At 41.8% G+C, this 13,254-nt stretch overlaps 1 protein-coding gene across 8 annotated transcripts in view; it reads left to right on the forward strand.

Annotated features, from left to right (window-relative positions):
* Positions 1-13,254, forward strand: part of Chd2 (chromodomain helicase DNA binding protein 2) — a 132,850-nt gene that overhangs the window by 92,169 nt on the left and 27,427 nt on the right. For all 8 annotated transcript variants that reach the window (XM_040730250.1, XM_040730251.1, XM_040730252.1 and 5 more), the window contains 5 exons: positions 1,891-1,932; positions 3,472-3,611; positions 10,547-10,685; positions 10,824-10,974; positions 12,025-12,147. In XM_040730250.1, coding sequence (XP_040586184.1) covers positions 1,891-1,932; positions 3,472-3,611; positions 10,547-10,685; positions 10,824-10,974; positions 12,025-12,147 — 595 coding nt within the window. The remainder of the gene's footprint in view (positions 1-1,890; positions 1,933-3,471; positions 3,612-10,546; positions 10,686-10,823; positions 10,975-12,024; positions 12,148-13,254) is intronic.

The following is a 13,254-nucleotide window of genomic DNA, read 5'->3' on the forward strand; positions in this document are numbered from 1 at the left end:
AGTGTGTCAGAGCCTTTCAGGATATTCTGTGGGCATCTTATTCCCAGTTCTTTTTATTTTTTTAACCAGTGTCGTATTATCTCCAAGTGATGTGCCCCAGGCCACTGGTGTGTTAAATGTTTGCACACGATTATTATCATGACCTGTGGACATGGCTGTCCATAAATATTTCTAGTTCATATAAAAAAAGACCAACCAGGAGATTGGCCCTGCAGTTAACAGCACTGGGTGTTCTTGCAGAGGACTCATGTTCGATTCCCAGCACCTATCTAACAGCTTTCAACTGTCTGTAACTCCAGTTCCCGGGCATCCGACTCCCTCTTCTGGCCTTCCTGGACACCAAGCATACACATGGCACACAGACATTTATGCTGCCAAAACACCCATATACATAATAGTAGTAGTTAGTAACAAAAATCATTAAAGAAAAGAATAACAAAGTCAACCCTGAGAAGCGTACTGTTGTGATGCCTGGTCCAGTCAATGCATCTTCTCTCTGGAGACAGTCCTTCTGAGATGCCTCAGACCTGCCCTCCTCCCTGGCCTTTGTGGTGCACAGGTTTCTGAAGAAGGAGCTGGAAATTAAGCAAATTGCAGGGACAGAAAGCTCTTTGCTCTTTCTGAGACTCATCCATTATGTTCAACAGATGTTTCAGATAGCTGTAGACTTTTGCTTAATTTCTAGGTTTTCCTTAAAGTTGATTTTGACACTTTGCTGATGGTTTTGTTATTTTTGTGGAGGAACAATAAATACCTTTATTTGAAGACTGTTTTCAATGCTGAGGGTTGAACCGAGGGCCTGGTGCATGCTAGGCAAGGGCCTCGTCCCAGCCTCCATATTACTTTCACATCTCACAGCCTACTATTTCAGACAGAGAATAGTTCATTGTATATTAACGAGAAATGTAGGGTTGAGGGATAGCCTCTTTTTTTTTTTTTTTTCTTCGAGACAGGGTTTCTCTGTATTGCTTTGGAGGCTGTCCTGGAACTCACTCTGTAGACCAGGCTGGCCTCATACTCACAGAGATCCGCCTGCCTCTGCCTCCTGAGTGCTGGGATTAAAGGCGTGTGCCACCGATGCCCGGCAAGGGGTAACCTTCAGGTTCACTTTCATATCTAACACTTTATTAAGTTTTATATTAAAATTCTTTCATACTGTTGCTTAGCTATTATCATATTTAGTGCTGTTGTTTCATCTTATTTCCTTTTTTTCTAGTTTTACACTGTTACATAACCAGCTTTCATAGTAACTTGGCATGGTACAGTGATGCAAATGATATGTTGTGACATCTTGCTTTTTATTGAAAGTGTTGGTAGTTAGCATGGAATGGTTCAGGGAGGTGGGGGATGAGCAGCATGATTAAAGGGAGAGACTGGACAAGGGTGGGCAGCAGTCAATAGTTTCTTAAGTAGTTTTGTGTAAGTTTTAAATTGCAAATGTGTATGTATTGTGTATAGTTCTGCTTAATTTAAAATATTATTTGACAGCTGTAGAGATCTTCCAACTGTATCATTAACCATAAAATAGTGAGAAATGTTGAGATTCAGAAAGCAAAGACTTAATTGGCTGAATTGGCCACTGAGTAATGATGTTAGGGTTTCATCATAGTAGAGCTGTTGTGCCTTCTTCCTTTTAAAAAGGACATGCCAGTGAAGCCGCAGTTCTAGGTCCTGATTGGTCACTGAGAATAAGCTTGGTGTCTGCCTTTAGTGCTTGAGTACTGTTAGATTCCCCAGTTCAGAAACTCGCAGTGTTCTCTTATTAGATGCTGGGATTGTGTTAGTCTCTTGACAGTTTGTGTGGCTCGTACTTTGTGACAGGATATTGTGGCATTTGCACAGTTAATACTTGTGGTTTTTTTTAATTCATTTTGTTGATCATATTCTTAGGTTCATCAAGGCTTATAAGAAGTTTGGTCTCCCTCTTGAAAGGTAAGACCAATAATAGATCTGTCCTCTTTCTAACTTTTCTTATATCATGGGCTTCTTTTTTTTTTTTTTTTTTTTTTTTTTGGTGAGGGGAGGAGGTAACATTTTCCATTTAATATTAATGCCGGGAGCAGTTTTTCCACCTAGGAGAGACACTGTTAAAACATTAACATACTGGGTGCGTGTCCTGTTTTGGAGAGGTGGCACAGGTGGTGACTATAGTCTGACCATTCAGAAGTTTTGTCTGAATGAGGGCAATGAGGCACATGTATCCAGACTGCATGGTAAAAAGTAGTCCAGGAAGGACAATGCAAGCAGTTAGTTCTTTGATTTAGGAGTATAAGAGGAAAGTGTTCTTTGTGATTTCATGATCTAGTAACAGGATGTCATGAAGATAATATAAAGAGCTAGTGTTGTCTTGGTACTACTACTGAAAATGTGAGTTCCTGCTGGTCAGAGTACACATTTAGAGGTTGGGTTTTACAGGGTATCTGGATAATTCAAATAGTTTAGTATCTTATTTTATATGCAGTCATCATGTACCCTTCAAATGAGAACACTGGTTTAAAGGACATGTCAGAGTCCTGTCTCTTGGAAACTTCTGGGTTTGACAGACATCTCAAATGTGTGCTTTGGTTTTGTCTTTCCCTGGGAGAGGAAGCAGTAAGATAGAGTAGTCCATTACAATCAGGAACAACATCTCTCAGGGACTGTTTGATCATCCAAATGCAAAATCTTTGAAGAAGTTAGTGTAAAACCTGCTGGGTGTGGAAAAGTGAGTCTGTGAGTCTCTAGACAGACTGATTTTAGTCAGTGGATTTATGCACTAGGTGTGACATAGAGCTGAACTGAATAATGGAGAAGTAATTATCCTATGCTTCTACGAGGATTGCAGTGGCTAGAAACAGGAAAAGAAAATGAACACAAGAAGGCAAACTAATGTGTGTATTCTTTAGGTACCTCACATGCTAAGAGTAGTAGACAGCTCATTTGTAGAGTAAAAGGAGCTCAGATTCTTTTCTCAATGATGTTAGGGCCGCTTTATTTTTGTGGGATAGCCCAAGGCAATTCTTTTCTTGTTTTTCAAGACAGGGTTTGTCAGTATAGTCTGTCCTGGAACTCTCTCTGTAGGCCAGGCTGACCTCAAACTCAGAGATCCACCTCCCTCTGCCTCCCAGTGCTGGGATTAAACGTGCGCACCACCACTGCACTCCTTTTTTCTGTGTGGACAGTGTTCTGCATGCATGTACACTTGCACACCACAAGAGGGCACCATATCTCATCATAGGTGGTTGTGAGCCACCATGGGCTGCTGGGAATTAGATTCAGGTCCTCTGGAAGAGCAGCCAGTGCTGTTAACTTCTGAGCCATTTCTCCTGCCCCAAGGTAATTCTTGATGATAGATATGCTTTAGTTTAGTACAATGTTCTTGTTGGCTCATACAACAGGCATCTTTCAAGGTCAGGCACTTCTGAGACCTAGTAGCCTTCATGTGATAGATAGCAAAGCGGGTACAGTGTCTTGACTTTTGTCCTTTTCCAGGCTGGAGTGCATAGCACGTGATGCTGAGCTAGTGGATAAGTCTGTGGCAGACCTGAAACGCCTGGGGGAACTGATTCATAACAGCTGTGCGTCAGCTATGCAGGAATATGAAGAACAGCTGAAAGAAAATGCCAGCGAAGGTAAGTCACTAAGTCTAATTCAGAGATTTTCCCTTATCCAGTGCTCGTGGACTGGAATTTCTGTTACGGGGTTTTTAGAAGCTTTATTTATAGCCCACGTGTATCTGGTACCTGCAGTTTTGTGCTTGGAGTTGCCTTTCTGTGAGCTCAGTGTTGTAAGATCCCATCACGTATCTGCTGTCAAATAAAAGTGACTTTGTGATGTGTGATGTGATAAATAAGATGAAACGTTTCTTTAATGCTGATGTGAAAAGATTGAACTTGGCTAATGATGCAGAGAGCTGATGTGTCAAAGTAGAGAAGACACCTGCATATTTTAGCTAGTTCCAGGATGGCAATAGTTACACAGAGAAACCCTGTCTTGAAAAACAAAATCATAAAACAATAAAAAACAAAAAAAGGGAACTTACCTGATGCATTAATTTCTTTTCTGTAGCTGTGATAAAACACCGTGATAGAAGTCAGTTTACAAATGACTTTCTTTGGGCTTACGGTTTCAGACAGTTTATAGTAGGTAAGCTTGGCACCAAAGGGTGGCATGGTGGCTGGAACAGGATGTTGAGAGCTCACCTCCTCGTGTGTAAGCCTGAGGCTGAGAAAGCAAACCGCAAGTAGAGCATGGCCATAGGACTTCAAAGTCCACGCCCAGTGACATAGCTCCACAGCAAGGCCGTGCCAACCAAAGCTTCCCGTGTCACCAACTGCACACCAAGAGTCCTCATTCAAACCACCGCATTCTATCCCCTGGCCCTATAGACTTGCTGCCACATTATAATGCAGAACGCTTTAGTCCAACCTCAGAAGTCCCCATAGTCTGTCATGGTCTTAACACTGTCTAAAGACCCAAAATTTAACATCTGTTTTAAGCCCCAAGGTAATTTGTTAACCGTAATCTCCTATAAAATAAAAAAAGCAAGTTACATGTTTCTATCATACAGGAACAGTAACCATATCCTTGTGTGGTCTCAGGGATTGATCTAACTGGGACCCTCATGGTTATGAATAGACACACAGAGACGGAAAGGAAGGCTGGGAACAGGTGGACTAGGCTCTCTGATGGAAGAGCCATAAACACTGGAGGCTCAGAATGTGTTTAATACATACATACATACATACATACATACATACATACATACAGCTGAACCAGGAGGCAGGGTTATCTGCATATAAACAAGGAGGTGTGGCTTATGGTATAGGAGCTAATCTCAGTAGGGAGCAGTCTTCAGGCCATACATACCCAGGAAGAAAAAGCTATGGTGGACATTTTCTACACACTATAAGTATTCACACTCAGACCCATAGGAAGGCTTGGCCATCCTTTTGAGCCTCATCTGGGGAAGGTTTACCATTCCCATGGGGCTGAGGCATTGGAGTCCTTTACATGGTCATGCTCATGCCAGCAGCACACACTCACTCAGGACTTCATCTGCTCTCCACACAATAGAATATACATTACCATTACAAAAGGGAGCAAGCAATGGGGACATAGGAAATACTGAATCGAAACAAGACCGAAACCCGCCAGGGCAAACGTCAGATCTGGACGCTTCTGTGTTCCATATCAAAGGGTTTGAATGACCCTCCTCCTCCATCTCTCTTTTGGGCTGGCTCCATTCTCTATATGTGCTTTCCTACACAGCTGTCTCGTGACTCGGCATCTCCTGAACATGTTGGGAGTCTCCATTACAACCCAGGGTTCACTTTCCCAGGTTTCACACCGTGGCTTCTCACAGCCTGGAAGGGCTCCTCTCCACATGCTGGCTTGTTTCAGTGGCTGCCCGAAACCATGAAGGAGGGATACCGAACCCTCGAAGCCTTCATTCTTTCATCCTCATGTTTAGCTTGGGGGAGGGCGTTGTCTTGCCCGGGCAGAGCAGGCCTCTCCTGAATGGCACTAATCTCTAACAATTATAGCCTTTAATTAGCCTTGGCTGTAATACTAAGCTTTTTTGTGCTCTTTTTCTCTCCTTCTGCCCAGTTGTTCTTTTTCATTATAGACCCGAATAAATGATATCAGTAATAACCATGCCTCAGCTTTATCCAGTCTTGAAATAATATCCCTCCACTAAGAAATTAGTTCATTACTTTCTTTTAAAGACTAGGTCTCTATATAGTTCAGCCTGAAACTTGTGTACATCAGGCTGTCCTCAACCGCAAAGATAACTGCCTCTCTGCCTCTCCTTCCAGTGCTGGGACTAAAGGCCTGTGCCGCTCTGCCAGCTCATTGCTTTTTAATTTACCCTTGGGTACATTCTCAGGGTAGGGGCAGAAGACGGCCAAATTCTTGCCAAAGCACTGCACAAATGGCCTGTAGCCCAGTTTTTAGTATTGGTCCCCTCTGAAACCTTCTGAGTTTGGTCTCCATAGTCCACATGGCTTGCAGCACTATTCCTCTAAAAACTAACGTGGTTTGGTTCTTCACAGCAGCAGCACTAATGTTTGTCCCAGTTTGCTTCTGTTGTGTGATAAACACTGACCAAAAACATGTTGGGGAGGACTGATTTTATCATAATTAAGGGAAGTCAGGGAAGCAACTCAAACAGGAGCAGAGGCAGGAGCCATGGAGGAATACTGTTTACTTACTGGCTTGCTTTCCATGGCTTCTTCAGCCTTCTTTCTTATATAACCCAGGAAGTACGTGGGGCAGGTGCCTAGAGCTGGCGCCATCCAAAGTGGGCTGGGCCCTCATATATCAGTCACTAATCACAAAAAATGCCGTAGAGACAAGCCTACAGGCCAGTCTGATGGAGGTAAACCTTCACTTGATGTTTCCTTCCTCGATGCCTCTAGCATGTGTCATGGCAAAAATTAACCAACACACCAGTCTTTGGAAGAACGGACAGTGGTTTATAATTAGAGACTACACTTTCGGAGTTGCAGACATAGTAGGATGATTATGAATTATGACTAGAGACGTTATGGAGAGCAGAGCACTAAAGTGGTAGCGCTCAGAAATGCAGATATCGCCAGGTGATGGTGGTGCACACCTTTAATCCCAGCACTCAGGAGGCAGAGGCAGGTGGAGCTCTGTTAGTTCGAGACCAGCCTGGTCTATAAGAGCGAGCTCTAGGAAAGCCAGGGCTACACAGAGAAACCTGCTCTCAGAAAACCAAAAAAAACAAAAAAAAAAAACAAAACAAAAACAAAAAAAACAAAACAAGAACAAAAACCCCAAATGCCCTCATGGGTCCTGGGCCTTGTCTGTATGTGTCACTCACCCATTCTTTTCTTACTGTTTGCTCTGCTCTGTAGCACTACCTTTGACGACTCTGTCATGGGGTGTTCAGGGACAGGAGTCAGCTAGCTGCCTGCAAGTCTGATACTGCTTTTTCTTAGTTACAATGCCCTTAGTTATATGCCTTCATAGTAACCAGAGTGTTGCATGACTAATGATTCCATACATTACAGTGATTGTCTAGAGTATGGCTTACAGTATTGGCTGTTCTTACTAGGTAAAGAAACAAGTATTTACTCTGAATTTTACTTTTAAGGCTATTTTAGAAATTAGCAGAATTTAAAAACATTTCAGATATAGTGAAGCCGTTTTAATCTTTCTTTTTGTAAAGGAATGTGATAGTTTGAATGATTTTAATAGTGGCTTGACTATGTGCTTTCATAACATTCAAAGATACCTAGAAATAACTTTAAGTTCATATGTTTATTTTATTTTTGCTGTTTTTATTTTTTTGAGGCAGAGCCTCCTGTAGAATATAGGCTGCCCATGGGCTCACTGTGTAGCTAACTTCTTCTAACTCTTAGTGCTGAGGTTTTAGAAGTATACAACCATACCTGATTTAACGCAGTGCTAAAGATCTGAGCCAGGTTTTGAAGCACTGTACCAGCTGAGAAATGAAAAAGAATTGTTAAAAAGAGCAGCTACTGCTGTTTAACGTTTTAAATATACTGTCACAAGTTCATATGAGTTTGTAACGTACTTCCCCATCTTTATTCCTCCTTGCCTCTCATCCCCTCCACTCCTGTTGGACGCTTCTTCTGAACAAGTTCCCCTTGGACTTCCAGGGTTATCTTATGACTCACTGAGCTTAGTTAGGATGCTTTGTACTTAGGCCAGAGATTTTTTTTTTAGTGGAGCATCAGCATTATCATTGGCTTCTCCACGGAGGAAAACAATTCCTCTTCTCCCAAAACCATTAACTGCCAACAACTCCTTCGGGAGGGTGGGATGGGTCTTAGATGGGTGACCACAGCTGCTTTGAGTCGAGAAGACTGGACTTCACAATACTATTCCCTGTTCTCCAGCTCTTAACATTCATTCCAGTTATGCTCTTTGAGCCTTGGAAGGGCAATAAAGATGTCCTGAAAGGCAGAACCCTCAAGACTCAACTTTGACCAGTTATGCATCTCTGTTTTAAGCTGTGCTCACTGCAAACAGAAACTTGTGACCAAAGCTGAGTAGCACTAATGTACGGGTAAAAATCTAACCGTTTAAAAGGCAGTTTGATACTGTCTAGCAAAACAACAGTAGTAGAATCTCCACTAGGACCTATGACTACCAGGCTTAAAGTAGTAGAATTCCTACCTGGAGGAGGTTTTGGATTCAGTCAGAAAGCATTTGTACAACCCTATAGCACTCAGTCCCTGGTACGAGTGGCTGTTTTCGTTTTCTAACACAATTCAAAGGGAGCATACCATGCATGTGTGCATTGTTCTGGTTTTTTTTTTCCCCCATTTCCATTTTGGAGATTTCCTCCCTTATTACATACAGTTCCACATCTTCTTTTTCTTATACATGTTTCTGTTCTGGTTGTGGCTTATTGCTTCTTCCTGACATTGGCTTACTTCTCATGAATTTCTATTTCCTGTAGCCCGCATCTAGTGTATTTTGAGGCTAGATTGGCATTTCTATTTCCAGTGTAAGATTATTGATTCTGTTGTTAATGTAATTATGTGCCTGCTTTTTCTCACATTGTATACATGCATTTCCAAATATCAGTATTGTGTGTGTGTGTGTGTGTGTGTGTGTGTGTGTGTGTGTGTGTGTTCCTTATGCAGCCCTCGTGGCTTTGAATTTTGTGGGGCCAATGTGTCTCTATCTCTTGAGATTATAGGTTTGCATCACCATGCTCTGGCCCTCAATATTAACCTTATTGCTGACAAGACTTGCAAATGCAAAGTTTTCTTTCTTTGCATATCTTTTTGTATTTAGAATACATGTCATTTGAAGTTCTGTGTGTGATTGTGTCATCAACTGAATTCAGACTTTCTTCTCATCTATGTTTGACTTTTAGGAATTACCTTTCTTATTTTAATTGAACCAGCTTCCTACCTGCCTGCTTTCTTTCCTGCCTTTCTTGACAGGGTCTTGCTTTGTAGCCATGACTTGTCTGGTATTTGCTGTAGCTCAAGCTGATGGAAACCTGGTAGTCCTTTTACTTAGCCTCCCCAGTGCTGCCATTGCAACAATACCACCCCTGACTTAAGTGTTGTTATTTTTTCAGAGATTTAAAAATAATTTACATGGAAATGATTCAAAATCAAAACTATAGAACAAAATTCACGTAGAGGAGGATCCTGCTTTCATCGTCATTTTCCATCTGTTTGCTTCCTTGTTAATTTTGAATTTATTCTATTGCTTGTTTAAAACCTAAGTGCGTGTATTTCTGTTCATATACAGAAGAGAATAGAGATCATGTGCCCTGCCCAGTATGCCATGCAGTCGTGGTCTTCTTTTACATCTCTTCTTCTCTGTCCCTTAGCTCTAAGTATTTGAGTTATTCTCAGTTTTTTGCATCATCAATAAAGTTACAAGAAATAAATGTGCTCTACTAAATAGTCTTCTTTGTATCTCTGCCAGAATTTCTTTAAGATAGATTTCTACAAGTGGGATTGCAGGGTCCTAAGGTAAATGTCTGAAGAGTTTGCTTTGGTATCACTAGATTCTCCTGTGTTGGTCTGATACTACCAGCGGATGATTGGTAGTACCTGTTGGCAAGCTTCACAAACAGATTGTGGTGTTATTTTTGTTTGTTTGTTTGTGAGACAGGTTGTCTCTATGTAATACAAGCTATCATGGGACTACTGTGTACACTAGGATGTCCTGGAACTCACTCTGTAGATCAGGCTGTCCTGGAATTCATAGAGATCCCCCAGCTTCTACCTGCTAAGTGCTGTGATTAAAGATCTGTGCCACCACACCTGGCAAACATTGGGATTTTTGCTATCCTGATAGGTGAGAAAGAGGACCTTTTTCTTTTTTTTCTTTGTGAATGAGGCTGTATCTTTTTTTTTTTTTTTCGAGACAGGGTTTCTCTGTGGCTTTGGAGGCTGTCCTGGAACTCGCTTGGTAGTCCAGGCTGGTCTCGAACTCACAGAGATCCGCCTGCCTCTGCCTCCCGAGTGCTGGGATTAAAGGCGTGCGCCACCAACGCCCGGCGAGGCTGTATCTTTTAAGATAGATGTTTATGTGTTGTTTTACATAAACTGTCGATACTCATTTCTCTAATTTTTCTACTGAGAATCATCTTTGTTCTTACAAAAAAGTGGCATCTTGATTTTCTTGTAGCTTTCAACTTAGGCTGTGGTTAGAGTGGTTTTTATTTTACTTGTAGATGAATTATGATTTCCAGATGCCACCTGTGACGGTCAGTCTTTATTAATTCAGTGTGTTAGCTTTAACATGAGCTCATACTTATCTAGAATAACTGAAGATAAATAGGAGTCATCTAAAGCACTTACTTTTCGTTTTTCTAAAAGTTAGCATTAATATGTCTTTAGAGTGTTCTGTTAACTAAGTTTAAGACTCCAAATGTTAAAATATTGCTTAAAATTTATAAACATTATTTGAAAACAAATTTCTCTTATAAGTTCTGTCTTTGACCTAATAATACGCTAGAGGTTATAGAGAGAGGGACTAAGTCAGAGTTTGATAGTAGAGATCTTTTTCAGTTAAGGAATATAAAATTTATATCCTTTAGGGAAAGGACCAGGCAAGAGAAGAGGCCCGACAATCAAGATCTCTGGGGTTCAGGTTAATGTGAAGTCCATTATCCAACACGAAGAAGAGTTTGAGATGCTGCATAAATCTATCCCTGTGGACCCTGAGGAAAAAAAAAAGTGAGTGTCTTTACCATGTAACCAACCGCATGGCTGGCTGGACATAGAATGAGGTTAGAGCTGTGTGCGGTTGGGATGCTTCTTCAACATGTTGGAAAGCTCCCCTTTTCTCAGGCCCTTGGTTTTGAACCCCTGTAGATACTGCTTAACCTGCCGGGTCAAAGCGGCACATTTTGATGTCGAGTGGGGCGTGGAGGATGATTCTCGTCTGTTGCTTGGGATCTATGAACATGGTTATGGAAACTGGGAGCTAATTAAGACAGACCCAGAGCTAAAGCTCACTGATAAAGTAAGTAACTGCCATGCTGGACACTTCTAGATTTGTTGTGTAAGATTTTTGTATTGGTGACTTATCTTTAACTGTTTTCAATATGGGGGGGTTTCTCTATCTTTGGGAAGTTACCACCTTTAGTGGACTGTGGCATGTTTCCTAGATGATGATAAAAGGAAAGATGACAACCAGAGGAAATTATATAGGAGAAATCTTAAAATTCTGGTATCTATTACAGGCCAATTCTCATTACAGCAAATACCAGGTCAGTTTACTGGGACTGAAAGCATTTCTGGGCCTTCCTTATCAGCCCATTGTTTAACATCTTTTCATCTCTGTACACAGAGCATGAGTGAGTGTCACCTTGGTATTTTTTGTAATGAAATTGAACTTTGATTGTACTTCTCCCACAAAATTGAGCCTCCCACTCATCTCTTTCAAGTAGCAAGGTATGCTTAGAGCTGTAGGCAAGGGCAGCTGACCAGATCCACTCCATGTTGTGGTCCTCTCAGGGCTTTGTCCTGGCACGTTAAACACTGCTCATCCCACCTGGGGTTAGCAGGGTGACAGCACCCTGCTAAGAAGCACTGAGACCAAATCCAGTCTGGCCAGAGTGGTCCAGCTGTGGTAGACGAACAGACCATGTCCTGGCATAGCTCAGTGCTCTCCGGCAATGCTCTAAGAAGCATTTTCAATCTAAAACGAAGCTTTAACCTAGCTCCAGGGATTCCCTGCTCCTGGAAGGAGGAAATCCACGACGGCTGGGATGCTCTAGCAGATGAAGCCACAAGCCCCTCCTACCTGAGTTGTTCTACCCTGTTAACAGCACAGGTAGGAGCCAGTGGGAGAGCTGGATTTCTCCATCCCATTTTGTAAAACGAGAATGGCTCATGAGGGATTTTCAGTGACTGGGAGCCATGGACATGAGAATAGGATCTGAGGCTTTAATCTGTGTTTCGGGTGGTTGGGAGGGAAAGGACTGTGCTAAGTTCTTTGTTGTCTGTTTATCCGGATTCACTAACCAGGCCGTGGGTGGTGGCGGGTGCTTCTCTTCCTTTGCTGTTGAAGATTCTGCCAGTGGAGACAGATAAAAAGCCTCAAGGGAAGCAGCTGCAGACCAGAGTGGACTACTTGCTGAAGCTGCTCAGGAAGGGTCTGGAGAAGAAGGGCACTGTGACCAGTGGGGAGGAGGTGAGTGAGTGAGGGAGGGAGAGAAGGAGGGAGGGAGGGAGGGAGGGAGGGCGCTGCCAGCTGGCTTTCCCCAGGGGAGCCTGTGACTCTGCAGAGCTAAGTTGTCCAAGAGATGACCTTTCCAGGTACTGCACAGATCCTGACAGTGCTCTCGTGGTCAGAGGTGGCTTTTGAGGTTGCCAAGAACAAAATGCTCTGTTGATAATTGAACTCAGTATCTTGGCACCTTTCTTACAGTTCCACTTAAGTACTGCAGCAGAGTATTATACACCTCTTTGGACCGCCCGTATTCTTTCCTATTCTGTGTCCTCAGTTGGGGACATATTTTGATATCTGCCTGGGCTGCTGTGATAATGGATTCCAGGAATAGACAGTTGAATTCCACACTTAATTTCAGAAATTGGACTTCAGTTTTGATTATGCTTGGCTCACTGAAAAATACCAAGTTGCTAATGAATTCATTGGAAAGTTCCCATCTTTATTTCCCCACAATAGAGAGTCATAGAAGACAGAATCTAAGTCTGTTTGTACTTTGTGTGGGCATGTTGCTTATGTGCTCCCTAGCTGTGTCATGTATACATGTATGTATACAGTAAATAGAACTTCCATTTGTTCTACACAGTGGTATTTTAAGTACACAGTACTATTCTATAGATAGTATAGTGAGAATATAATTCTGATATATTAAGTTCTATAGAGGTAAGTTAGATCATGCTTATACTGCTTATTTGATTGACTAGATAAACAATATTTTAACCTTTTTCTTAGTTTTAGATACTTAATTTTCAAGAGTTAATACTGTCACCTTCAATGTTAATTATATTTTTATACATAAAATGTCTTAACGTTTTCTGGGAGTTTTACCTTTAGGGTGAATTCCAAAAATGAAATCAATATTTTTAAGGAATACAGACATTTAACATAGTATAGGCTAGGGAGAGGCTAGTAGGTGATTTTGTTCAGTTTTATTTTCTTTCAGGTAGAATGGCTTGTACCCTTGTGTTCCTAAAGTATCTTGTTTAGATTATGTGGCTGTTACTGCATCAGCTGGCCAGAATATTTCTTGGTCATGCTATTGGGTTGGGGGTGATTTGTATTTTCTGGTAT

The sequence above is a fragment of the Mesocricetus auratus genome, unplaced genomic scaffold (genome assembly GCF_017639785.1).
Source record: "Mesocricetus auratus isolate SY011 unplaced genomic scaffold, BCM_Maur_2.0 Super-Scaffold_4256, whole genome shotgun sequence".
NCBI lineage: Eukaryota > Metazoa > Chordata > Mammalia > Rodentia > Cricetidae > Mesocricetus > Mesocricetus auratus.